This window comes from Neltuma alba, unplaced genomic scaffold (genome assembly GCF_004799145.2).
Source record: "Neltuma alba isolate B1F8T4 unplaced genomic scaffold, ASM479914v2 tig00010414_pilon, whole genome shotgun sequence".
Taxonomy (NCBI): Eukaryota; Viridiplantae; Streptophyta; class Magnoliopsida; order Fabales; family Fabaceae; genus Neltuma; species Neltuma alba.
In genome coordinates this window covers 64506-92362 of record NW_021635316.1, presented here as the reverse complement: position 1 = coordinate 92362, position 27857 = coordinate 64506, and the positions used below count along the sequence as shown (strand labels likewise).

At 31.7% G+C, this 27857-nt stretch overlaps 2 protein-coding genes and 1 pseudogene across 3 annotated transcripts; all 3 read right to left on the bottom strand.

Annotated features, from left to right (window-relative positions):
* Positions 1 to 3700: 3700 nt before the first annotated feature.
* Positions 3701 to 5253, bottom strand: LOC114756484 (7-deoxyloganetin glucosyltransferase-like; annotated as a pseudogene).
* A 6935-nt stretch (positions 5254 to 12188) lies between these two features.
* Positions 12189 to 15435, bottom strand: LOC114756486 (heme oxygenase 1, chloroplastic). 2 transcript variants are annotated; one of them, XM_028945437.1, is made up of 5 exons: positions 15116 to 15434; positions 14390 to 14922; positions 13924 to 14147; positions 13129 to 13236; positions 12189 to 12458 (listed from the first exon to the last, which is right to left on the bottom strand). In XM_028945437.1, the coding sequence occupies exons 2-5, from the start codon at positions 14832 to 14834 to the stop codon at positions 12363 to 12365; spliced, it is 873 nt and encodes a 290-aa protein (XP_028801270.1). In that variant the 5' UTR covers positions 14835 to 14922; positions 15116 to 15434; the 3' UTR covers positions 12189 to 12362. The 2 variants fall into 2 exon arrangements, with proteins under 2 accessions (XP_028801270.1, XP_028801272.1); XM_028945439.1 differs by lacking the exons at positions 12189 to 12458; positions 13129 to 13236 and adding an exon at positions 13255 to 13731 and having other exon boundaries at positions 15116 to 15435.
* Positions 15436 to 21397: 5962 nt separating this feature from the next.
* LOC114756485 (peroxidase 25-like) lies at positions 21398 to 23621 on the bottom strand. The gene is made up of 4 exons (XM_028945436.1): positions 23379 to 23621; positions 23085 to 23264; positions 22134 to 22296; positions 21398 to 22044 (listed from the first exon to the last, which is right to left on the bottom strand). The coding sequence occupies exons 1-4, from the start codon at positions 23592 to 23594 to the stop codon at positions 21623 to 21625; spliced, it is 981 nt and encodes a 326-aa protein (XP_028801269.1). The 5' UTR covers positions 23595 to 23621; the 3' UTR covers positions 21398 to 21622.
* Between the last annotated feature and the right edge of the window lie 4236 nt (positions 23622 to 27857).

Here is a 27857-nt window from a genome sequence, read left to right as displayed (position 1 = left end):
AGTCCATAACTTTGAGAATCTGTCTCTCGGTACCAATGCTGTTCATTCATCATAGAGAATTTCTTTAATTTTTCTCAAGTCAAAAGTCAACCCATAAACTATTTATTTTGATTTTCCCTGGATAGTGTATAAATAGGCTTTTAATTCTATTAAAGCTAACCTCCTCACTTTCTGGGGTTAGAATTATTTTTAAAACATGTAATAATTTTTCAAGTATTATTTCTCTTTTTTTTCAATTATTTAAGGCCTCCTCATATTTTAAATAATTTAATTTCTACTAATATTCATAATTAGTCAAAACCCTAGGAATTTCTTCAATTTGCCTCAAAAGCATTTTCATCATTTTTAGTCTTATACGGGCCTTAAAACCTCATTCCCCCTTTTTTTTGAATTTTTAAAAATTTTTGGGCGTACTTTCCATCACTGCCCTTTTCGGCTTGAAACTTTTCAAGTTTACGATTAGGTCCCTACTCAGGTTTAACCTACGAAACCCTTTTACTGAGGTTTCTAACATAACCTCTAGCCCTTTTATCACCTCAATTCCATATAGTCAACCCCCTGAAACTTCACTAGAGTCTCTAACTTCCTCTTTTATCAATCATAGAAAACTTTTATTTTGCAATTTAATCCTTGGGAATCTCTCTATCCCTCCAGAGAACCTCTAGGACTCTTGCCATAAAAGGTCTAATAGTCTTTCTGTCTTAGACTACTTTCTGTACTTCAGAGCGTAAAATTTTGAGATGTTATGCGAATGCATTGTGTTATGGACTATGGGAGTTTCAGAACATGATTCACCCAGATTCAGGCCCAAATAGATGTCTAAAAAGTTCATACATGCTTATGAACATGAATAGCATTTACGAAGACCCATTTAGAAAGATTGCTCAAGAAGATTTAAGAAGCATCAAGAGCAATCTTATATTACATTAAATAGGATTCTATTTGTTTTAATTAGTTTCTTGTTTTATAATTTTCTATTTTGTATTGATTGTTTCTTGAAGGCAAAGACTTACTTAGTATGTATTTCATTAATAGTAGAGTCAAATAAGATCCTTCTAAATAATGATGGGATCATTTTAGGTAGTGAGTGATTTAGATTATTCTATCTTGACTTGCAAGTTAGAGTATTCTAAAAGATCTTCTGATTTTCCTATTTTTATTGTATTTTCGCATCTATTTTTGATGCATTTTATTTAGTTAGTGTTTTAAGCTCTAATAGCTTATAATGGGCTTTTGGGGCTCAGGTTATCGACTAAGATTTTTATTTAGGGTTTTCAAGAGTCTTAGTATAAAACTAATTCAATATGTACTCTTCTTAGACTGAAAGATGATTTGAATGATTAATAACATGAGAATTTTATTTCTTTTTATGTGAGCCTTGCTTGCATCTTCATATTCTCGTGAGAATACTCAATAGTATCAATAGAGTGATCAATCTTGTGGTGTTTTTATGGCTAGGATTGTAAGAGATAAGTTCTCTTAAGGTCCTACCTCAATCATTCGTTTAGTTTCTTGTATTTAGGGTTACAAGAGGCAGGTCTTCTTGGGATCTCATTTCATCCTATACTTATTTCTAGCCGGTCTATACCCTACCCCATATCAGTGAGTAATTAAGCATGGTAACTTGATTTTTACCATAGAGTAAATCTCAAGGCAAGTGTTATAAATACCCCTCCTCCCTATTTTCTGAGAGATTTTTGGCCAAGCATGTCAAGATAGGGGGAGCATGAAATTTTAATGAGGAAGAGCAAGAAGTCCCAAGCCAAACTAAGCTTCAAGACAAGGCATGGTTATGAATTTTGATGTAGTTTATGTTGCTCTTTGTTTTGTTGAGCTTACCTATGGTTTTGTTGAGTTTTAGAAGCATGAAACCCTAGGATGATATGCTATCCAATTGTGTTTAAATCATAAAAAGGATTTATTGATGTTAGATTAATAATTAAGAGGAGGAAAAGACATGAAGTGTGGCCTAAAATGAAAACCAAAAGAAGATTAGCATGCATGTTAAAATAAATTCTTTTGCTTAGTATGAAAATATGATAGACCGGTGTGAGCTAACAGTGCTCCTCCTATCTTGGATTCATAATGTTATATTTCCTAGCCTCGAGATGAGCGAGAGATGTGTTCAAGAACTATTTATTGCACAAATATCAACATATTGGGGTCAACTTTTATAGAGAACTACTACCGGATCTTTTTCGCATCACATGCTTGGTCCATGACTCTGTTCCCTTTACTTCATTGTCATTGGTGTAGGTTATTTGTGAAGATGTCAAGCTCTTCCTTTAGTCTCTTGGATGAGAAGTTTGTAGCTTTTCATGCAAGTAAGATAGTTCAACTCTTCATTTCCTTAAACAAGATAGACTACTATGAGAAGAAAATCAGAGTCGGAACAATAATTTGAGTTATTTTTATGGGCCTATCTGCGTTTTGGATTTTCCTGCCTAGGACTACAAATCAGTTCCCACCAAAAGGGGTGGGAAGAGTGCTTTCCATGTATAAGGGAAAATCCAGCACCATCAGAAATTGGTTTTCAAGAAAAGGGTGCTGCCAAATGTGTTCCACTAATGGGAAAATAAGATTTTTCCTTTTCCTTCTCCAAATTTTCAGCCTACCAAACGGGCTCTTAATAATCTTATAAGAGAAATTACACTCACTTTATCATATGATTATAATTAATCAATTTAAAATTATGTTTTTAGCAAAATAAACAGTTAAATGAATGGTAAGTAATATTATTTACTAGGTACAAATATCTTTCTGTGAAAAACAATTTTGCTTGAGACACTATTAAGTACTAAATATTAAATAAAAAATCTTGTAATAGTAACATAAAAAATTTAAAATGATGATATCGTAAGCTTAATTTAATCTATGGTATAGAATAAAATGAAATAGAAAAATAATGACTTTTTTTTGGAAAAAAAAAAAGAAAAGAAAAATATCACATATACATATATATACACTATCTCTAATTCTTAATATAAAATCTAGTTGACTAATTTGTAAAAATTAAGGAAACTAAAAATAAAATTACTTTAAAGTAGGTATACTTATTATTTTTCTCTAAATTAATTTGCCTAGCTTATAAATTAATATATAAATATGATATAACATAATGACGTATATAAGTACTACATCTGGTTCTTAATATAAAAATTAGATTAATTAATTAAGGAATGTTAAAAAAATTAGTCAAGTTGATTATTTGTCACAAATATGTGTTAGTTTACCTAAACTATCCTCTTTAATCATATGTGTTGGATGATTTGAATTATCCTGTGGTAGGAGCTTCTTATAATCAATAGGGATATTTGGCGGATGGATTAAGGTCTTATATTTAATATTAAATTTAACCCCCACCTAACTTTTATATTAGGAACTAGAGATAGTATTTTAGAAAGATCAGGTAACATATACCATAATTAAGTAATTTTTTAAATTTATTAATATCTTTAAATTATTCAACTGAGTCTTCATATTAATTATGGGAAGTCGTAAATCATACCTCTCCTTAACATTAAAACTCGTTTCCATCATTATATGAAATTATTTCTAATCAAAGTGATCACAGAGGTGACTACTATGATAATGATATACATACCAGGCTGATAACATACACAATACAAAGACAATGAAACTGGCATTAAATACTAATGGAAATTATGGAAACCCAACCACTATGGTAAACTATATCTGGCTAGTTGGTAACATTTTTTGGTAAAAGAACTTGTCGAACCATGCTCTCAAAATTCTGAAATGAAGGTCCATCTGGTCTACAAGTAGCTTCCTCCACCATTTTCTTCCATTCAAGTGCCTTCTTCTTCATCTCTGCTCCTTTTTCTCCCTCCATTAACTCTCTCACTAGCTTCTCAACTCCTTCCCTCTTCACATCACTCTCTATCTCTAACCCAATTTCCTATTCTTCACATGCAACTTTGCAATTCATTTGCTGCTCTGTGAAGAACGGCCAATAATACTTTCAATCGTTGAGTTCTACCCACAATGTTTTAAGAATCCTCCTATTGAACAATGAGTCGGAGCTTGTTTTTGTGGACACCAACTTGATAATGGCCCTCTATTTCTCATCTTTTTAATAAACTCGGCAAGAAGAACTGTGTTTTTGCTGTTAACAAGATCGGGTCGGATTACCCATAAGAAGGTTTTGTTACTATTAGCCAGTCCCCAAGCAGACTCTATCATTTGCTCTTTCGTTATCACTGTGATGCTCTCGAAGTTTACATAAACCACATAGTTTGGTTCTTTTGTATCTAACCATTCCAAACATTTTGGTTCTTCCTTCCACAAGTGTGACCCAATATGTTTGAAGTCCTTGTCAGTGATAATCTCATTTGTCAGCAGATTTATGGGACCGATGGACTAAACAGGAGCAAAATTAGAAGGTAGTCCTTATAAAGCATCATATTCTAGATCATCAAATGTGTTCAAAATTATTGTCCTAGCTTTCTTGGCTCTCTCATACTCGCCCAGCCAAAAATCTAACATGAATTCTTTTAGGTTTGTTGTTCTCCAAAACCTTGGCATGTCTCTTAAACACAGTTCCTTGATTACTGGAATCCAATCTATGACAATATTCTCCAAATACCCATTTGTTAAATCACTCGGATCTATATGCCAAACATTTCTGACTTAACATAATGCATCTAAGTGTATACCCAAACAAGTTGTAATAAATGCATAAAGCTAGCTAGCATGTACCATGGAAGTTAGCCTACATATTTATATATAACTTTAAGAGGTATCAAGCCTTTCTCAATGAGTCGGTGAAAATGAACATAGTAGAGAAAGTCATAGGCATTGGTAGTCCAAAAAAGGACATCTGGGATTCTGAGTTCTTCAGTGGCGTTGACGGTGAAGCTCATGATACCATCAAAAACTATGCAAGTGATGGAAGGGATATAAGGGGAATTATTGAGTTTGTTAAGGAGGTTTCTAAAGGGAACCAGGTAGGTTCTACGTGTGGATTCGTAAAGGGAAGGGATGTCTTGTGTGGCGTCAATGACATCGTTAGAGTCGGAGCTGGGAATTCCTTTAGGGATGGTTTTGAAATGAAAGGAAGAGAGGCCATTGAAAGAATCTATACCTTGAGATTTGAGGAGGTGTTTATGGTTGAACTCGATGTTAATGAAAGTGAAGAGGCTTTGCAAGTTTGAGCATGGGATTGACATTGCCTTATGTTGGGAAGGGGATACACATAGCGTGAGACTTCTTTGAAGCAGCCAATAGACCCATTTTCCCACTTTGGTTTTTTCTCATATCCTCAAGGAAGACGAAGATGAAGGCGAGGATGGCTTTACCCATGGTAGTATATTTATAGCGGTTAAACACAAGAGGTAGTGTTTACTTTTCGGGAAAATTACACTCAAGTCATGATTCAAAGATTTTATTATTTCAAGGTCCCTAAAAATATTCAAGCTAATCTTAAATCCTAAAGGGCTTGTGATTGAGATATTGTAAGAGTGAATCGATTATATTTCCCTCACAATCCTCTATTGTTAATTCCAACTTTTTCATTTATCAATTGTGCGTATATAGGTTGACACTTTGTACTGTATTTTTATTTCTCAATTGGATCATAATGAGATATCATTTAGAGTACTCTAACTTGTCAACTGAGTTTCAATATGAATAGAATTCCTTTGCACAACACATATATCTCAAGCGAGGTTTGCCACCTGGATTTTTGTTAGCCACTTAAACACAATGCTCCCATACAAGATTAACCTTCGATCTCAGAGATTGTGTAGAGCGAGCATTAGCGGATACTTGTTGGGATTGGGATGACATCTTCTAATTTCTATAATACAATAGTATCAATTAATTATAACTAGTAAACATATTTAGAGAACATGTTACTTGAGAAAAGGATTTTGAATTTAAGCACTCAATTATTTAAACAATTAATTATAATTTATGAAAATAGTAAAAATTAGTTATAATTTATGGATCATTTAGGTTTAGTTTTTGGTCAAATTAGAGCCCCCAATAGCCTTCTTTAACCCATAAAGCTTCTTTTAAGTTAAAGAATAATGAATCAATTATCATTGTTCCATAAGGCATAAACTTGCAAATTATTAGATATAGTGATATACACTAAATGAGCACTATCAAAGTGGTAATAAATATACAAGTATAGTCTAACAAATAAAAAATAACAAGCCAAGAAGATAGCTAAATATTAAGTCTCTGACTCTACACATATAGCTAGGTCCTACTATCTATTTTTATATTTCTCTCTAATTTCATTCTAAAGTACTTCAACGAAATCCTCTTGGTTACAAACGAAAACAGATATATATCTATATAGATATGGTAGTTACAGCTTACTCGATATATATATATAAGCTTATACATCAGATAGTTACAGCTTACTCAATATATATATATATAAAAGCTTATACGTTAGCCTCTACTTAAATATTATCTTTTCTATCATCTCTGGTAATCAACTATGGTTTTGGCAGAATTATTTCAAATGCCAAGTATCACAAACATCCAATACCATAACATTATGCATCTTTCAAGTCCAATATATCAATACTATACAACTAAAGGAAAAGAGCTTCAATTTTTAACTTACAAACTGCATATTTAGAGATATTTGAGAACAAAAAAAAAACAGAGCATAGAGATTCACCAAAGAAACAACCCAGAACAAAGCTTCAAAGAATATTTAAGCAAAAACTTCATAAATACCAATGAGAAGAGAATCATTTACCTATTTAGAATGCAATAGATTTGGACTTTGATGATTTTAAATTTATGATCACCTCTATCTTCAAGTCTCTACTTCTCTAACTTGGCTTTTTCCAACACCTTGAAGACTTCAACAATAGTAGCATGATGGATAAAGATGAGAGACAGAATCAGAAAATAAAACCAATCTATAGATGATGGTAGACAACGGCGTATACGGACGGAGCATGACAGAGCATGGTGGAGCATAGTGAACAAAGGAAGAAGATAGAGAGAAGGAGAAGTTTGGGTTCAAATAGTGGGGACTTAAGGCACTCACGACAAAACATGAAAAGGGTCTTCTTTTTTTAATATATTTTTTGAAATATAATAAATTAATAACACAAGATTACAGGTTTTAGGCTTTTTTTTTTAATTTTTTGTTGATGTCCTTCAACCGGTTCAGTTTTCACAAATCTGGAATGGTTTCCAGCCAGAACTGACAGGCTAAAAATAGATAAATGAAAGTTAAAATATTATGATGTTATTATTCACATGCGATCATAACTTGAAGCACTCTTTACACTTACTCTTCCCCCTTGTCTTGCAAACACTAAACAGTATAAATTTTATAAAATGCTTCCTTCTCACTAACTTTTCTCACATACATAGCTTCATATGGTGACTTTACTGCCGATACAACATGTCTGTTAGACCTTGCACCACTTTTTGTTTCCTCTTGCCTTATTCAATTTCTTTTTCGTTTTTAGATTCGGCATCATTTTCTTTTCCTTCATTTTCATCTTCATCTTCTTCTGGCTATTCTTCTTCTTCTTCTTCTTCATCTTCATCATCCTTTTTTCTTTTTCTCTGTCTTCATCATGATCTTCTTCTTTTTCTTTATCTTTATTTTGATGTTCTCTTACCTCTGCAGCATTCATTCCTTTATCTCTTACACTATTAGGTCTTTTGCTTTCTAACTTCATCAATTCTTTAAAAACACAACTTCAAAGCTTTTCCATCTTGCTATTTAATTTTTTATTGAATTTCAACCAAAATTCCTTATTGTCCTGCACATTTAAAAGTATGTCAGAAAACATACATATGAGTGTCTGACTTGTTATAATTAATCCTATTGATAGTACAGAGAGTGAGTCTGTCATCTTGATACTCTCACCAAATGAGGCTACTACATTAGTACTACTTACCGGGTCTCGGAAGCTTGTCCTCTCTGGCTGTGTTGATGACTTTACTTCACCAATAGTGCGACTGAACAAGAGGCCACATCAACTTTTCTTTTCTACTTGAGTTCTCTTCTTTACAGCCTTATCATCCCAATACTTAATTACATCACCTGTTTTGCGTACAACTTCTGCCAATGGGAAGCTTTGCAAAGTAAAGCTGAAAAAAAAAAACATAATAAGTTATTAATCAAATTAAGAAATACATGAATAATGTAATTAGTAAAATCTTCCATTTAATTATGTAAGCAAATATATATGTACTAGTAACAAATAGATGCAGCCTTTAATGACTTTTGAACCCTCAAGCTTTTCTTCTTTACTGCCTATATTGTACCATTGTATTTCATTACTGACTTTATCAAGCACAAATGTTGCCCAATGAAATTCTATCCACGTATTCTCTGTGCAAGCCATTACTTTTAACACTTTCTCACTAACACTTGCATTTTCGGTAGGATAAAGAAAAGTTCCCGGTGTAAAGAGAACAAAATAGGACTCAAACATTACATCATCTTTCTTACTCATTAGCTTTTCCCCAACTTCAGTATATGTCAATGGCGTATGTTTTCTCTTCAGCTCTTTCACCTCATCCTTTAAGTAATTTAACTTCACTTTTAAACCTTTATTTTGTAAGCCCATTAATGCTTTCACCACTTTAAGTTTTATAGCTAATGTCTTCCCCCTTATGGTCAGTTATTTTGTGGGAGGATCATATGAACATATAACCTCCACAGATAAATCTCTTGGAATCTTCTTCAGCATGATATATAATAGCTTCCCAAACCCTAAATTTTCTACCATATTCTTTAAATTTGTTTTCCCCTGGACAAAATTAGCCACTTCCTTGAATTTAGATGGAAAAAATCTGGTCAAAAATAGTGTCACATATTTCTTCTTCTTTTCTTGTGTCAACTTTTTCTCTTTTTTCTATATGGCTCCTTCTCAATATTTGTCATTTTCTTCCACACTTCTGATGTAGGATTTGATATTGCTTTCATCCTATGTATCTCCTCTTTGTTATTTCCCTAAAATTCAGCCTTAAATATCTTCCACCCAATAACTTCTAGATTCTTCTTTGTCATCTTTTTAAGCCTTCACACAATAATTACTATTTCATTAATAAGTACACTAAATAGTACAATCAAATCCATTACATGCCACTCCATTTGTTAAATAAACTCCAAACTTGTAAATACACTAATTATCATTGAAAATTTCTCTACTTTACTTGTTATAGGATGATGCATGAAGTTGTTACAATCAAGTTGTAAATACACTAATTATTCTAATAAATTGCCTAATTTTAATTGTTAGGCCACTAAATATCAAGTTGCCACAATCAACTCATAAATGCACTACTTTTTCTCATAAATTGCCTAACTTCAATTGTTAGGCCACTAAACAAAAAACAATGACAAAAATTGAGTTCTTCTCTCAAGCCCAAACCTTATCTTAAACATAATGTTCCCACCCACACTTTTATTCATAGACCACCCATCACAAAAACCAAAATAAAGATAAACGAATAATCCAACATTGTCAAAAGTAAAAAAACAAAGCATCCATCATTAAAATAGACCCAAACAATCGATGATTTTTTTCTTAATATACTAACAGAATATTGGAAGATTCAGTCTCACAAAAAGGAGTCCATTAGCCTATCTCACTTCCAAATAAACCCACTTGGACAAATAGAATATTCAAGATATTAAAGGAGGCTTACCTTCACCAAACTTCACTCTTGTATTTGGCTTTTGTTTCTTCTACTTTTCCTTTCTCTTTTGTCGATGGCCTTTCAATCGATGTCTTTTTCTCCTTCCTCTTCTTTTTGTTGTACCAACTATCACACACCAAAGCGACGGCCTTTCAAGTTTCCTCTTTTGTCCATGACAATGGCTACACGAGAACAATGGCGATGACGAGAATCTCTCTCAACCGTTGAAGCATGTTTGAGAGTTTTCAGAAAGGGAGAGATGCAAAAGTTGTGAAAGGAAAGAATAGGGAATGTGAGTGATATTTTTTAGTGAGAGGGAAAAGTGGGATGAAATTTTCTCATATTTTCAACCCTCTTCTTTTCAAATTTCAAGCAACAATTAACAAGGGCATTATTGTCTTTTGTTTTCTATCATTAATTTCACTTTGTCCCTAAGTCCTGCATTGAAATTTCAGAATGTTTTGGAGGCTGTTTAAAATAAACTAGCTACTATGGTCCTTAATTAAAATTTTTCATTAAAAGAAACCTTGCCTGAAGTTAAAAATTAAAGTGTACTTTTGCATAATCTATTTAATTAACAGTTTTAGCATAAAAGAAAAGGTGAATATTATTTCCAAGTTACTGAAAACTAGACCAAACTGAATTGACTGTGACAATAATTCAAGGACCAGTGGACTAATAACTAAATTGACTGTGACAATAATTCAAGGATCAGTGGACTAATCATAGTTGAATCAAGATCAATTGAAATCATAATTAACATAACACTACATTTGGTACTTCATATAATAGTTAATTAGGAAATCAAATCTGGTCCTAAATATAATACCTCAATCTATTTTATTTCTCATATTTATAATTTTTTGGAACCACTTACTAGGACTTAAATATCTCAAACCATTGTTCTTCACTGTTTTCATGAGAGCATTCTAATTCAACTCGACGTAAGGGAAAGCACCTTAAGGCATAAGTGTACACAGCCTAACGGACCTCTTGTGGCTTAGGCTTATAATGTATTTATATTGTCATCTTAGGTTTCATGTCTTTGTATTCACTTATACACTTACTTTCACTAAAAAATTTTATTACTATATTTTGATGGAGTATTAGTGCCGGTAGAATAGCTAAAGACCATAGGATTCTATTGCATGTGACCAATTGTGGATTCACGCTTAACTTCTTGGAAAACTTATTGATGCTGTTTATTTGTATCACGTTGTGGTTAAATGCTTATTTAAGTAATTATGACTTGTTGGCCGGGCTTAGTCTTTTATTTTTCTTGTACCATAAGTCTTGTAGTGATGATTCCTGGTGGGTTTGTAGGTTTGTTTGTGCGCCCTAAGTTCTTTGTGTTGTTCTTGAATTAAGTTAAACTCTTAGTAACCATGGTAGCATTTTAATGTTGTAACCTAATTCTTTTTCTACCATAATTAACTTCTTTAAGCTATTTTACAATCAAAAACCTTTTTCAAAATTTGGTCAAATTTATTCTTCGGAATAGAATTTACATGTTCACAAAAATAAACGAAAAGTATGTTTGAGTTAATTTATTGACTTATGATCTTCAATTTTTAAAATCTGATTTCATTTTATTTTCATCCTTGAAATTTGAAACTATTAGTTTTGGTTGGTGAAACCTTGTTTTAGGACTAAACACAATAAGGCAAGGATTAAAAGTCTTTGGTCCAAAATAAGGTCAAATTTCTAAAATCAAAGTCACTAGTTTCAAATTTCAAAGATGAAAATAAAAATAAAGTCAAATTTTAAAGACGGAAGATGATACTAACCTTTATTATTACTATTACTACTAGTATTATTATTTACTTTTGTACTACTTTGCACATATGACTTTTTTTTTCGCTACAAGACTTTTTTGTTAATTAGGTTTATTTCGATAACAAGAGATCAAGCCATCTAACGCTGGGCCAATCAAGTTAGAACCAGGCCTCGAGGCGAAGTGGTCCGCCCAATATGTCTGTTGGGCCATCATCTAACTAATCCTACTCGCGCACATTCCCAGGCCACCTGGACGTTCATTTTTCCTCTCTAAGTGGGTTTTTTGGTTTACTCATTAAACAATGTTTGCACACACCCAATATCTTTCATGAATTGAGTGTGGGTACATGTGTATCCCCACTGCTTCTACTATATTGTTTGGTATGAGGAAATAAATAAAAGGAAGAAAAAAATTTCATGAATTTGATTTAAAAAATTTGAGAAATTGGATTATAAAAAAATGTAAGATAAAAGAGTAAGTAAAATTAATTCAAAACTTCTAATCCCATTTTTCTATTTTTTTTTTTTAATCAAGCCCATTAAGATTTTTCCTCCTATTTCCTAAGAATTGTTTAGTTCAAAATATAAATCATTTAAACAATAAATAGTGATTATTTGTTAATTTCATTTCTGCAATTAATACTTAAACCCAAGTGTTTTTCACTTTATTTCGCAACCTCATTCATGAGTAAATTTGAAAAAATTTCCATGAGACATATTTAATGGGTTATCTACCATTGAAGTGCGATAACTTTTGCAATTCAGAAGTTGAAAACAATGCTTACTCGTTAAACGGAGCTGTCAACATGCATAATTACAAATATAGGCAACCTTATGAATTGAAAATAACATAATATGCAGGTCACACAATGTTCTAAGCTTTGCCATTATTTACACAATAATTACCCAAATAGCAAGCAGTACAACTGTTATCATGACACTATTATCAGACGCAGAACTTCGCCTGAAAGCTTGAATGATTTCTCAGTTTCTTCCAAACAATGATTCTTTTCTTCTCGAGTCCATTCCTAATAAAATCCATTGAGACCCTATGTCAAAATCAACTGAACCGAAATCCATGATTATCTCACAAGTTACCAGACATATCTATACATGTCAAAATGGATTATGAACATAACTATGGTTATCTTATAAGCCACTATTGCCCCTGGCAACTTATTAAATAACAATGGTTTTAGGTTGATAATTGATTCCGGCTGAGTATTAATCTTAGCATCAATGAATCAATGGAGTGTGTGCGTAACAAAATTTTCAAGGACTGTGTTATAATATGAGAAAAAAAGAATTACTGATATCAAGTAGTGATGAAAATATGAGCCTGTTGAATTTCGAAATGTTTTAACAATATTAAGAAAATAAATCAATTCTGATTGACTCGACTAGTATTCAAACATTCGACCCTACTGATTGGCTCTTTGGATGGTCTTTAGATGGTCGATCGTCAAGGCAGCTACCAATAAACAGAATTTATAACAAAAACCTAAACAAATCAACTTTTTCCGCACACAATTTTATAAGATAGGCTCCATTTTATCTGTCATAATTTCTTTATTGTTGACCGTCTGTTAGTTTTGTCCGCACGACATATACAGCTACTGGCAATAGAACCAACTTATTGCAATAGCCATAAAATCTGAAGGAAAAAACAGCTAAAGATTTATGGTATAAGAAGCTTACTTCAGCAACTTTATCCAGCTTGTCCCTCACATTCTGTAACATTTGCGAAAGCTGACCATCCCATTTATAGAACTCCAACTCCTTCTTGTCAAGTATCTTTTCTGCCACCTGTAGATTAAACTTGAAAACTTAAGTGAAATAATGTCTTAACCCTTAAGCATAGTACTAAAGTAACATTTACTACTAATCTTTCCCTCAGCTCCAGAAAATCACTGAAAATGAAGTTTTAAAACACCATAGAGCCTGCGTCTTAAGATTATGAGAAGGATCAACAATAGTGTGATTTCCATTTATTGCTGGAAACCAACATATATCCTCCCAGAAGTGGTGGTAAATCATTCACATGCAACTTTCTCAGTAACTCGAGAAAAGTTGAAGATTTCATTGTTCAAGACCTTCACATTAGGTTGGACTAGATGCATACAGAGTAAGGTAAAAACAAATCATAAAGAGTAAATTTACAACAAAACTCTAGGGAGGACTGTATTGGCAAATAGACAATACCCTTATGGGCCTCAGATGTAGAATTTTGTGCATCAACCCATGCAACAGAGAAAGCAGGTACGTTCTTGCTTCATTTTCGAATATACCTTCTTCTCTCATCTATAGAACAATATCTAACATGTAACAATCATAGTAACGATCATGACGCCATTACGACATGGGAGATGAAGCAAAGCAACAAGTGAGTCATACAATTGACATGCTAGTCCAAAAGTGAGACTTTTCTAAACCAGTTAGTTTCTGTTAAACCAAGAATTTTGAGTAGCGATTATTATGCATATGATCAGTTACCTTCTTCCCAACCATCCTACCACCAGCGAAATGGGCGAAGTATATGTTGTAGAAATGGCAGATAAAGGCCTGGGGATCCTTCACAGATAACTCTTTAAGATACTGTGCATAGGTAAGACCCGGAGAAGAAGGTTCAGGAATGGTATGACCTTGCTCTCTGAACCATTCCAGATCTTTTGCCAAGCTTGCAGACCTTTCCAATCCTGTATTTCTGAACTCAGCATCTACAGAAAGATACTAAGAACTTCAGCATTTAGCCATTAGAAATTATAAGATAATTCAAGGAATACCAACTTATGGTCCATGTAAACAATAAAGGACAGACATGATTAATATAAATGACAGCAATGGTTCCTCAAAAAGAGGAAACCATGATCAACAATATAGTAATAATCAGACTATATAGGTAGATAGATTGACAGATAGATAAGGAACCCTTTAAAAGCAACTTATAAATTGAACTCACAATAAGGAAAAACAGCATCAGAGACGATCTTTTCCAGTGTGTCAAAAACCAATTTGCTATCCACAAGAAACCTCAAATACCCATCAGTTGTGGGTTCCCACTTGACCACTGATCGCTCCTCAGGTTGACTGATCTCCTTCTCTCCCTCTTTAGCCTGCTCCTTGGTATGCAATTTCATCGCCACAAACCTCATCTCCTCCACAAACCCCTTGGATTCACCAGGATACGGTTTCTTGGCTTTCTCGGCCGTGGTTGCTGACACAGTAATAGCCTTCAATGACATCCTTGAATCGCCACGAGGAGCCTGAAATTGCACAGATAACCTTCTGGGCAAGAAAAGCGAGCCAAGTTTTGAACAGGCACTGATGGGTTTTTGAAGAGGTGTTGCAATATTGGGTTCACCAAAGAGGGATTTAAATTGAGAAACTGGGGTTGGAGGAGTCATGGCAGCACAACGTAGTGAAATACCCACAAGATGAACGAATCGTGCACGAAACCTTTGAAGGAAATTAATCTACCAGTCTCACTCGACACTGTAACAGGCAATTGAAAGTGTGATATAGTAATCTTGAAGAAACAGCGACAGAAAATCAATATTAAATTAGAATGTCATCCAAATCGTGAATTTAAAACAAGAAAGATTACACACGCGCACGCACACACATATATTATATTAGGTAGGCGGATGAGACTGAACAGAGTATGGGAATGAATGTTTGCCCATACCATCACGGCATAATTCATGAATCTACGATTGCCATGGTTTTTTTGTCAAAACAAGCAAAGAAGATAGTTCCTTTGCCCTGAATAACTCTACAGACACAACGAGGAGAGCGGCTCGTGCCTCTTCGCATATGGATTTGTGTTCCCAGTGGGCTAAACGAGAAATAAGTGTTATTGATTGATGATTGATGGCAATTTCTTGTCGACGACGGGCCGAGTAGGATGAGGCGTTTCATCCAACAAGAAACCAGAAAATCAAACGCCACACGAAGCACCAGATTGGTGTCTCCAACTATTGGAAGACGAAATGAATCTCGGCAACAGGGATGACCTCTTGGCCTTCGTGCGGTCAAAAACGATTGAAATACAAGAGGCTAAACCGCCAAAGAGATGTATACACGTGGATGAGAGAGAAAGTAATATACAAATATATAGATACAGCATATAGTGTATACCTCAAGAAAGTACCAGTGAAATAAGAGGAGGAATATAAAAGGATAAAAAGGAGAAGAAAAGAAAGGTACCTACAAAATACAGGGAGTCGGCTACTTGGGTTGGTGCTGTGGTAGCGTAAGCGAGTGATAGAAGAAATGAGCGTATTTAACAGGATTGATGTAGGCTTTCTTTCATTTTTTTTTTTCCCCTGTTATTATTTCCATTTATGTTATATATATATATATAAATATATTGCCTATTAACTTACCTTGTCTTGTCACACTATTACCATCAATATTGTTTTGATACAACAGTTAACATTGGTTTGTGTGTATATATTTGCTATTTAAATTCCTATTAAAAATTTACCAAAAAAAATTCCTATTAAAACTAATTTCAATATAAGAAAGATATTTGAAACATTTTAAATTTTAATCTATTTAGTCTTATTACTACTACTACTACTACTACGTATACACATGTATATAATTTTGTTTTATCTTTCATTGCAATTTTTACTTAATATATACACACACAAAATAACTATTCATGATTATTTCCTTCAATTTGATTCACTTTTAAATCTCTGATTTCTTTAATCTTTTATGATAAACTTGAATAGTTGATATTACTTTCGGCCCTTGATACTACCTCCCATCCTAATTATAAAATTTAATTTGTGTCTAAAAATAGGGTTTTATAATTAAGATCGAAGGTAACATAAGATATAATTGACTAATTTGATAAAACCAAGAAAGTTTAAAAATAACTTAATTATTATAACATGTATTACATGATCTTTCTAAAATACTTTAAGTAAATTAATTTGTAAAAAATGATAAATAAAATACTTTAAGGCAATTTATTTTAATTTTTTACTCTCTGCTAATTAGCCAAATTACGTCTTATATTATAAATCAGGTATAGTAATTTACTTCTCTTTATTCCTCTTTAAAATAACCCTTAACACTGTGAAACCCAATTAAATTTAGGATGTCACACTTTTCATATTTGTTTATGATTCAGTTTGCTGCTGTTTTTTTTTTTTTTTGGGTTTATGATTCAATTTTCTTCTTCATGTTTATGATTTTCTAAAAAGTTTCAAAATATGTGCTGATCGCCTTTTAAATGATTATCATAATAAATTAAATTTGATTTTTCTCTTGCTTCTTACCCACGTATGAAAATAAATTATATGAGAAAATATATAAAGAAAAAACTATATATGTGGTCATATAAGTATATTTTCTAAATTCCTAATACATGATAAACTAACGCCGTGAAAAAGAAGCCCAAATTAAAGAAATTGACATGACAATATCCTTCTCTTTTCTCAATCATCATAATTCATCTAAAACAAAGGTGTGAGCCACTTCTTGGGGAAATTTTTAGTCTTTAGTCCAAGTTACCTGTAGGATATTTAATTATTTTTTTTATTTTTCTCTTATTTAATTTTTGTTGTGGAAATGTTTTTAATCTTCAGCGTAATCCTGCTACAAAAGCTAGCTATTGTTATGAGATATATTTACTCATCAAATTTCTCATCCTAGCAGTCATAATCTTTGAAATAATTTTACAAGAAACATTACAAAGACTAATAAGACCAAGTTGAGTCACTGTTCCGGGTTTGTCAAGTCTAGGTACTAACGCAATGTGAATTAAATATATTCTGTTGATGTCAGAATTCTTTTAAAAAATTTTTGAAAACACTAATCTTTTGGTCTTTATAGTTTTAACATATTTGTAATTCAATTTTTATACTTTAACTCGATGCAATTTAGTCTTTATAGTTTTGACTCGATTGTAACTTTGTCCCTGAAGTTTAAGGCCTCGTTTGGATTGTCATTGCAGATAGTAAAAGCACACGGGGAAGCGTGAAACTGAGGTTTGTAACTTATTGTGGCTCAGAAGATTGTTTAAATAGGGCTTCTTTTTTAACTAAGTTATGAAAAAAGGTAGCTTTTTTAACTGACTTACACTACAAAAAAACAGCTGATTAACAATGGAATTTGCGACTGAAACAAATTCCGTCGCTAATTTTTTTGACAGATTAGCGACAAAATTTTTCTGTCGCTAATATTAGTGACGGATTAGTGACGAAATTTCTGTCCATCACTAAATTCCGTCGCTAAATTGTTTGTCATAGAAGTTTTTGTCACTAATTCCGTCGCTAATTCTATTCCGTCGCAATTTGTTGTTAATCCGTTACTAATTTTAAATTTTGTTATTTTAAATTATAATCTTACAAAAAATATATTATAACAATTAAGAATATAATGATTTAAAAACATTTTTAATATAAAATAAATTGATATACTTATGGAGTTGGTGTTAATGAAGATATTGTCATCATTCATGTCATCATTATATATATACTGAAAATAGAAATATAATTTCTTAGAAAACTTATTTATATTTTGTTAAAATAAATTCCTCTTGATTATTAATAATAATTAAAAAATACAATAAGAATATTAATAACTTTTTTATACAAACTGATATAAGAAAGAAATAATTTTATCATATGTAAAATATATTGAAATATATAATATATGATAGAAATTCAAAACGATTTAATAAATTTATATAAATGCAAATTAATATTGAAGTGAATTTTGAATTTCAATCATTAAAAAATAAAATTTAATCACGATATAATTAATACACATAATAGATTGATTTTGGTCTTAATACAAAAACAAATGGTACATATAAAAAATTTTAAGAAAATAAATTATATAGGATATATATACAAGCAGGAGAATACTGTTTATCATAATTTATTCAAATCATTTAATTTTTTATATAGAATAATTTATTAGATTTTATTATAGTAGTTATTTTTTGAATAACAAGATTTTTTGACTAATTATAAATGATTTTCTTCAAATATATAAAACACATATAGATAATATAATATAATGTAATATAGTACATATATCATTAAATTGTATATCTTATCAATGTTAATTAAAAAATAATTTTAAAAAATAATTATAAAAAAATTATTTATGATTTAAAATTCAAGATTAGTGCGGTTAGAAATTAAAATTATATTAAAAATAAAAAATTATAAAACAAATATTGAAAAATTATTTTTTCATTAAAATAGTTATGATTAAAATTATCATATAGTATATTTTTAGTTTTTAATAATATATATAATTGTTTGTGTAAAATAATATTATATATATTTAATTTTACATAATAAGTCAACAGGATCATTACAGCTCAACTGGTAAAGCCGCATGCGCACACAGGAGGTCCTGGGTTCGAGCCAATGAGAAGTCACTTTGAAGCGGAAATTATGTGGTGGACGACACGCGGCCGTACACGTGGCAGGCAAATGTGAGGTGGCAACACACGTGGCAGGTAGAGGTGAGGTGGCAGAGACACGTGGAGGTGGTCCCCAGTGATGACGTGGCAATTGGTAGAGGTGCCACGTGACATTTTATTTTATTTTTAAAAAAATCGGGTTAGCGACAGAAAAATTCCGTTGCTAATTTGCGACGAAAATTTCTGTCAAGAATTAGCGACGGATTAGCGACGAGAAATTTCCGTCGGTTTCCGTCACTAATTAGCGACGGAACAAATTCCATCGCTAATCCGTCGCTAGTTCATCGCTAATTCCGTCACTAAAAGCATGTTTTTTTGTAGTGTTATCCAATGCAATTTGGATCAACTTTTCTAATTGGCTTATGGAAAAATTGTGCAAAGCTTATGATCTAATTAGTTATATGATTTCATTTACCTTAATTAGAGACCAAATAAATTTTAATTTATACTCATGTTTGTCTATTATATATATTTAATTAATTATCTACAATGTTTTTTTAAATTTTTCTCTGTAACAAATATTTTTATTTTATAATCTCACAAATAAACTATTTATATTTTTATCATAATAGTTTATGTATTTTTTAAACTCTTATCATATTAAAAACATAAAATTTCAAATACTACTATTCAATAAAGTTCATACCCTGTTCAGTCATTTTACAACTAAATTAACTTTTCTATTAATCATCCAAACAACTTTTAATTTTTTCAACTAACTTTTTATAAGTACTTATCCAAACATAAATCACATTACACTAACTGACTTTCACTCCAACTTCAGTTATAAAAGTTAGTTGAACTAGAAGTCAGTTTTGCCTAACGTCAATCCAAACATACCCTAACTCGTTATAACTCGGTCCCTATAGTTTTATCCATTTTATAATTTAGTTATTATGTTTTTTAAAAATAAAATTATATATCCGATAAAAAGAGGGACTAGATTATAAAATGATTAAAAGTATAGGACCAGTTGTAGCGATACAAACTTAACAGACTGAATTACAACCGAGTTAAAACTATAAGAATTGAGTTACATGGAGTTAAAGTGTAAAAATTGAATTATAAATAAGTAAAAACTATAATGATTAAAAGATTAATTTTTCTAAAAAATTTCTTTACCATATCATATAGACATGTACCTCTTTTTTTACATCATTTCACGCTGATCGGTAAAACAAAGCTGTATATCCATTTGCTCCATGTGCTTTGGTTGATCCCAAATCAAAAACAGCATTATTTACTCCTCCAGTCATAAATATAAGATCTATTTTATAGTATAATTTACATTATAAAAGAATTTATATTTAGGATTAGAAAAATATTTTTTAATGATCCAATTTTTTTGTTTAAGAAAACTGTTCACTTGATGACGTGCTGGCTGGAGTTAGTAAATGGCCAACCAAATAAGTCAGCTACGGCATTGGAATGAATATTCTCCTATAATTTTAAATATAAAATTTATTTTGTAGTGGAAATGAGTCTTACATTTATTTTTGAAGCAATATCTGATTTGATTATAAAAACACACATCGTCATTGCAAATTTCTCAATTTAACTCATAAACACCAGGTGAGGACTTGTGAAAAGTTTTCAATTAAGCCCAAACCAAAGAATTTGAAAAATAAAAAATAAAAAATTCACGAGTCATATCTAAAAATTTACAACTTATTCTACACTTTTTCTTTTGGCACAAGCTATGTCTTAGTAATAAGTCAGAATCAGATAACTTAATACTACTTAACCTTAATTATAAGACCATATTTATAAACTATAAATAAAGTCCTAAGGTAGTAGTAATTAATTTGCTTACCTGAGATCTATACATTATTTATCTTTAATTGTTTCTGTAAACTGAAAGCACTATATCAATATCAATGTGGTAACTCTATATGGAAAATTTAGAGAGACAAGAAGACATTGAAAAGGATTTTCAAAAATTTATACCTCTTAATTTCCTAACTTTTGTTCACAAGAAGTAAAATAATCAAACATCAAGAAATATTTAACTTCCCTAGATTAAAAATGAAATAAGATGCAAATTTGTTTTAAAAATTTTCACTCAAAAGTACTTAATATTAAGAAGTTTTTTAGGTACAAATTTGTCATGAACAAATCGTAATAATATCACCACCTACCATTCACTGTTCAAATGCTGATCTTAATTGTTAACGTTTTGAATAGTATGAGGGTAATATTAATACAATATTAAACTTTTAGGGTAAATTTGAAATCAAACCCAATAAATATTATGGCTAATGCTAGTGATTCTAAGTTTCTGACAATAAAGCACCTAACAAGTTAAAGTAATGTTATCAGTTGTGGCAGCTTTGTTGGCAACTCGGTCGCTTTGGCCGAGTGGTTAAGGCGTGTGCCTGCTTACGTGGGGTTTGCCCGCGAGAGTTCGTATCTCAGAGTCGACGAATACGGTTTTTAGTGGCTCTTTTACAAAGTAATAAAATACTCGTTTTGTCTTCGCCAGCTGGATAGAAAAATTGCCGTACACGTTCCTGGAATCACGAAAGCTCAGAACTTTTCCAAAAAAGTTGCCTTATTCGTGCGTTTCTTGAATCACGAAAGCTCAAAGCTTTTCTTATTCTTTTACATGAAAACACGAAAATCTTTTCCCCTCAGCAAATATTTTCCCCCAAACCAAACATATAATAGAAAATCATAGTACTTTATACCGACAACAGCGCAATCATGAGTTTCCAACTTTCCATTTACGCATATCCATCTTCAATTAAACTTAGAGCACACTTTTCTAATCTCTCCTTGACTTCCAGTCTTCACCTCAATGCTGCTCATCTTGATCATGGCTTTGGGGAACTCAAACTCAAACCTCAGCCCAAACAAGCCTCTCACAGTCCCTGCATATTTCTGCACCACACCTCGTGTTGCAGAGTCCCCCCACAGCCTCTGATCAGACTCCAAAACCCCATTACCGTCACGCACGTTCTTGAAGAAGCTCACGTCGAACTTCGCCGCACTGTCTCTGTCCAACGGCACCTTCCTCAACCCGTCTCCGTTCTTGGGACACAGAGCTTGAAGCTGCCCCAAGAAAGCTTGGTTTATCGTCGGATCGGAGTTTCCGGCAGTGGTGAAGTTGTATAAACGGTAGCTGAAGAATCTGCAGTCTGTTTGGCCTATAGTGTGAGCCCCTGTATGTATACAAGCAAAAGAATTAAACAGATTGGTTCATGAAGATGATTAATTAGGTGTTAAGGGACTGTTTGGAGGAAGAGAATACCAAGGAGGGTAACGAGGTCATGATCGTCGAGGCCTTTTGCAGAGAACTTTTGCCTCTGTACTGAAACTGGGTCGAGGGGGGAAGGCAAGTTGGAGGCTTGAGATGACAATGAAACGGTGCCGTCTCTTCTTCCCGTTGGTACTGACCAGCTGGGCCCACCAGTCTTCCATATTTCAAAGAGCTATTTTAGGCCCATAAAATTTTGAGGAGAGAAATATTTGTTGAGAAAAACTTGAGAGTTATATACAAAATAATCTCCTTAACCGAAACCATGATTTTTACACCCTTGAAACTTTAATTTTTATACGTGAGTAAGGTGTATCCAACACTTTTAAATATTTTGTAATATATTTAACATCTTAAAATATTTTTAAATTATGTCTAGTACTTTGAAGTAATTTTTGTCTAGGTATAAAAGCTTTGCCCCTTGCTTTACAGAGATTGCAATGAACTGACTAAATGACTAGATTCTCTCGGAACACTAGCCAAGCTAATAAATAGTAAGAGTTCCCTTAGCGCAAAGCACTAAGTAAGAAACCCACCTTTTGACATTTGATGTACTAAAAATTATTTTAGGATACTGAATACACCTAAAAAATTACTTTAAAATACTAAATGCATCAAAAAATATTTCATGAACACATCTGAAAAAATATTTCAAAATATTGGATGCATATAAAAAATATTTTAAAATGCATCTTAACCTTTTTTATATATATAACCTGTCAAAATTTGAGTTGTATGTAGATAAATTTCATGGTACATGTGAGCCATTTGCAAAAAGATAATAACTAAAACTAAAAGCATGGGACTTGTGTGTGTAAATGTAAAAGTTCAGGAAGGTTTATTACAAAATTTCAAAGGTTAAAGAGATTATTTATATATATCAAAAGTTTGGGGAAATTTAGTGTAATTTAGCCAAAGATTTTTTCAGAGGGGTGATAAGCGTACCAAAATGACAGCGTCACGAGCAGCCAAAGCTAAAACGTCCGCACAGGATACAACAGCAGAGCAAGAAGCTTCAAGCTGAGATTTGGCATCGTCAATGACTTCAAAGCCTCTTAAACCAGTGTTTGCTAAAGCATTCTTCTCTGCCGATGATCCTGATATCAATATGGATCCATCACATCCCTGTTAATCATAATAATTATCAAACACATTAATTAATGATTAACAATAATAATCATCTCTTAATCAACAAGTCAACCTCCCTAAACTGAAGAGATAGAAATGATATGGTGAAACCTGGACGAAGCAGTCATGGAAGTGAAGCCTGAGAAGGGAAGGAGCAACGGTGGGATCTTTATTGAAGTGAGATTCTACGGTTGATCTTACTATGGCTTCTGCAGATGGACATGAAGATGAATAAAAGCCAGCTTTGAGTTGCCCTTCTGCTCTCAAGCTCATCATCATCAGCGTAATAAACATCATAACACAACACCACCACATGATGCCTTCCATTAATTAAACTGCTTACTTTTTCTCTTTCCCTTGCTTCCACCATTTGAACCCTTTCCCCTACCTTATATAAGGCCATGTGATGTACGTCCACTAAAAGAAGAGCTCTCTTTTCTTTTGATTTTATTCTTTATTTTTTTTTAATGGTGCTTGATTAGAGATAAGTGCAGATAAGTTGACTCAAAAAATAGATGGCTATGATTTTTTTCAAAAAAAAAAAAATCATGTGTTCATATCGGGGTTTGTATGTATGTTATGTTTACGATAAAATGATTTACTCTAATAAATAGATACTTAGATCGAGTTAGGTAGTCGGACTAATAATCTAATCACTTAATTAATCTATCCGATAAATCAATTGAATTGTGAAAAGCAAGTGACCAATGTGAACTTGGAATTGACTCAATGTAACTCTGGACGATTCAATGAGTTGGACAAGTTGTCCAAAGAAATGCGAGAGCTTGGAGAGAGAAGAAGAAGATAAGAGAGGCAGAAGGAAAATAAGAGATAAAAAAAAAAACCATAGAAGAGAACTCCTGAAAAATTATGATAAAAATTTGTAGCAATCTTTTAAATCGCATTCTCACTTTTTTGTTTTAAAATTTTTAAGTAATATTCCAATAATGCACTGTCTGTTTATTATCTATGACTTTTATATTTCCTCCATTATATTGTTTTTAATTTTTATTTTCCCAATATTTTATATAAATAGTTAATAGTTAAATACACACATACAAACGATTTAACCCGTATTCGACCAATAATCTCTAAACCAATATTTCGATTAATTTAATAAAGAGTCCAGTTTACGATCCCTTGGTGATTCTGCCATCCATATCATTGATGCTTTCAGCATTATTCCTCTACGCGTTTTTCTTTTTCTCTCTTTCATAATTTTGTTCTCTTTTGCTTTAGTTGTTTATTATTCGTTTTCATTTCGTTCACATTAGCTTTTGCTCACATTTTCAAATTAAAATTCTCCATAATCACTTTTGTACAAACTTTGTGTGAGGTTCCTTAACTTCATCAACTAAAAGAAGGTGACCACTTAAAATTATATATATATAAAAAAAAACAAAGAAACACTACTGTAAATTAAGATCTAAATACGGAAGTCATACATACATAACATTTAGATGTGATGAACATTGAACATACCTCATACCCTTGCGCAATATAAATATAATTAAAGAAACTTAATTATTTTGGAACTCAAGTATATAAATATGTATATATATATATATATATATATATATATGTCCCAGTGTTAACGCCACTTGTCTAGTTTAAATGAGACCATAGACTCAAGCATGGCCTGGTCTTGATATGTTTTTGTGCATGTGTTTAATTATATAAAATTAATACACACACATATATATATTTCTCTAGTCTTATTTATAAGTCACTTCTATACAAATAAAAAAAAATTTATTAAGTCTTCTTTAAAATTTAACAACTTTTCAACTTTATCTTTATTTAATATATATCATATCCCATGTAGATAAAGTCAATACAATGATAAATGAAAGGTAAAATTGTATATTTGTATGGAAAATTTCTTTCAGTACCCTATAAATAGGAGTAAAAAATGTCTTCTCTTTCTGCTCTATAAATAGGACCAGAGGCATATATATTAGCAAATATTAATTTCAGTCCTTAATATAAGAGCTAGATAACTAATTTGATGACATTAAAAAAATTAGTTAAGTTAGTTATTTATCATAAATATATGTTAGTCTTCTTAAATCATCCTCTTCAATCATATGCAATAAAATATTGGATGATTGAAATTATTTCTTAGTGGGAATTCCTTACAATCAATAGGAATTTTTTTTAAAAAAAATGAGACAAAGTAAACTAAGATTTTATATTTAAAACTAAATTTAAATCTTAACTCGCTTCTACTATACTAAGCGTAAAAATAACATAAATTTCTTACTTTAATGTTGATGGCGGTCAGGCGATAGTGTCTTTTTTTTTTTTTGGGCCAAAGGTCAGGCGATGGTTGAGGACAGAGCACTAATATATATCCGTGGAAGTGGAATTATGATTCTTTGTTCACTGAATGCGGGTCCATAAGTACATACGTTCACACCGGTACAATGTGCACTTTTGTCCCTTTAGTGGCATTTGTACAGTCAGAGAGCAATTTGATTGAAATAAAGTATTGTGTATTTTATTTATATATATTTGTGTGGGGACAATATTAACAGGATTTAAATATTGGGGAAAACAATTAAGAAGCACCCTTTTGGGAGGGGAAAAAAAAAATTGAGTGGCTTACCCTATTGCCGGGATTCTTTGTTGACTTGATAATTAATGTAACAATATCGAGGAATATAAAAGAAAATATTTTTTTAAAAAATGATAGTTGAATTTCTAAAATCCTAAAAGTCACCTAAATTTGCAAAATTGCAAATTAGTCACAAAGACTAAATTGAAATTTTATTTCTTTCAACATTTGTAACGTTTTACCATGTGTTTTTTAGGTTTTTAAACTAGAACTTTTTTAAACATTTGTAACCTAATTAACAACTGTTATAATGATATTCAAAATTCTATTAATGCTATTTACCATGTGCTTTCTAAGTTTTTCAATTAAATTTTTTTTCAACATTTGTAACATGATTAACAATACTCAATCAATATTTGCAACTCTGTTAATATCATAGAGTTGGGCTCATACTAATTTTTTCAATTTCAAGAACCTATCATAAGTAGTTAATAACATTAATAGAGTTGTGAATATAAAAGTTGGCAATCATGTTACAAATAACTAGTAATTTAAGTATGATTCTGTGAATTTTTGACCAAAAAAAAAGTATGATTCTGTGAATACTGTTGGCAACCACGTTATCCTTCTTGAAAAATTAAAATTTCAAGTTGCATTAAACGAGGTTAATTACTGACTAAATTGGCAACCATGGTACTTTGAAAGTTGGCAATATTCAAAAAATTTCTTGACTAAATTTGCTAGAATATTATTGGCAAACTATGCTAAGAAGAGTTGGCAACCGTGTTATACTTATTGAAAAATTAAAATTTCTAGCTGTATTAAATAAGGTTAGTTAATTTCATAAGTTACTTCAAAAACGTTTAATAATTTGTTTAATAAAAGAAAAAAATGATATTTAAATAATATAAGTTTACAAATACAAATAGCCAATGAAGTAAAATGAATTCCTAAGAAATAATAATAAAAAACTAAATTGGAATGTCCTAAAGTTAAAGGACCTTTTAGGATCAGGTTGTCAGAGTCCTATGTTGCGAATTCAGAAAAGAATAGCACGAAAATACTTGGAAAGAAAAGTTGTCCCTAAAATTATTTTATTTTCCCACAAAAATTCCTGCATGGGAGAACTATTATAACAAATAATTCCATTCATCATTGTGCAAAGATAGGCTGAAATCAACAATGGATTTTGGCCTATCAACTTTTAGTATGGGAGAAGAAATTGAGGATTCAAGATCTTAAAAGTTCGCAATTTGCATTACTTCCCTAATTATTGTCGAAGGGCAGTCTCTTTTTGCATGATGTAAAACAGTATGATCCCTTTTCTTCCAAATAATATGCACAAGACATATCATTTGAGAAATAAAAGCAGTCCATAGAGTTAATACTATTTTTGGTCCTCATACTTTATTTTCATTTTGGCATTAGTTTCTGAAGTTTCAAAGAGTAGTTGTTGGTTCTTTTAAATTTTGTCTGTTTGTATTGTTAGTCCTTGAACTTTGAAAAGGACTTGAATCAGTGCAACCCCAAAAAACTAGCTAAGGTGTGCCGATAAGGTGGAAGTTGGTGTGAAAAAATAATAAACTGATATCTTTTAAATATATTATACTACCTTCGGTCCTTAATATAGGACCTCATTTGACTTTTATTTTGGTCCTAAATATAAGACCCCAATTCACTTTGTTTCTAATATCTATACATTTTTTTTCAAGATAGCCCTTCTAACAATAGTAATTCTAACCAATACATTTGATTAGTAAAGATATTTTAGGAAAGATAACACCTATTTATGACAAATAACTAACTTAACTTTTTTCCATAATCTCCTCAAATTAGTCAACTAGCTCTTATAATTAGCACTGGAGGTAGTATAATAAAAGAGGAAACAAACATAGAACCATCGAAGAAGAGCCATATTTTCGGGATTAAGCCCACTCGGTGAAGCAGCGGATCCTAAGAGGCCTGATGTTGTAGAGGTTGTCGACCACGAGCCAAGGGTACAGGCACACGACAGCCTAAAGCGTAGGAGCTAT

What these genes read in the sequence shown, in the direction of transcription:
- LOC114756486 (XM_028945437.1), bottom strand. Translation starts at nt 14,834, where the DNA reads ATGACTCCTCCAACCCCAGTTTCTCAATTTAAATCCCTCTTTGGTGAA. An exon ending in TGATGCTGTTTTTCCTTATT is followed by an intron (nt 14,148 to 14,389) that starts GTGAGTTCAATT and finishes ATCTTTCTGTAG; the next exon opens with ATGCTGAGTTCAGAAATACA. An exon ending in AGCTGGATAAAGTTGCTGAA is followed by an intron (nt 12,459 to 13,128) that starts GTAAGCTTCTTA and finishes GGATTTTATTAG; the next exon opens with GAATGGACTCGAGAAGAAAA.
- LOC114756485 (XM_028945436.1), bottom strand. Translation starts at nt 23,594, where the DNA reads ATGGAAGGCATCATGTGGTGGTGTTGTGTTATGATGTTTATTACGCTG. An exon ending in TCCATGACTGCTTCGTCCAG is followed by an intron (nt 23,265 to 23,378) that starts GTTTCACCATAT and finishes TATGATTAACAG; the next exon opens with GGATGTGATGGATCCATATT. An exon ending in CTCGTGACGCTGTCATTTTG is followed by an intron (nt 22,297 to 23,084) that starts GTACGCTTATCA and finishes GAAATATGGAAG; the next exon opens with ACTGGTGGGCCCAGCTGGTC.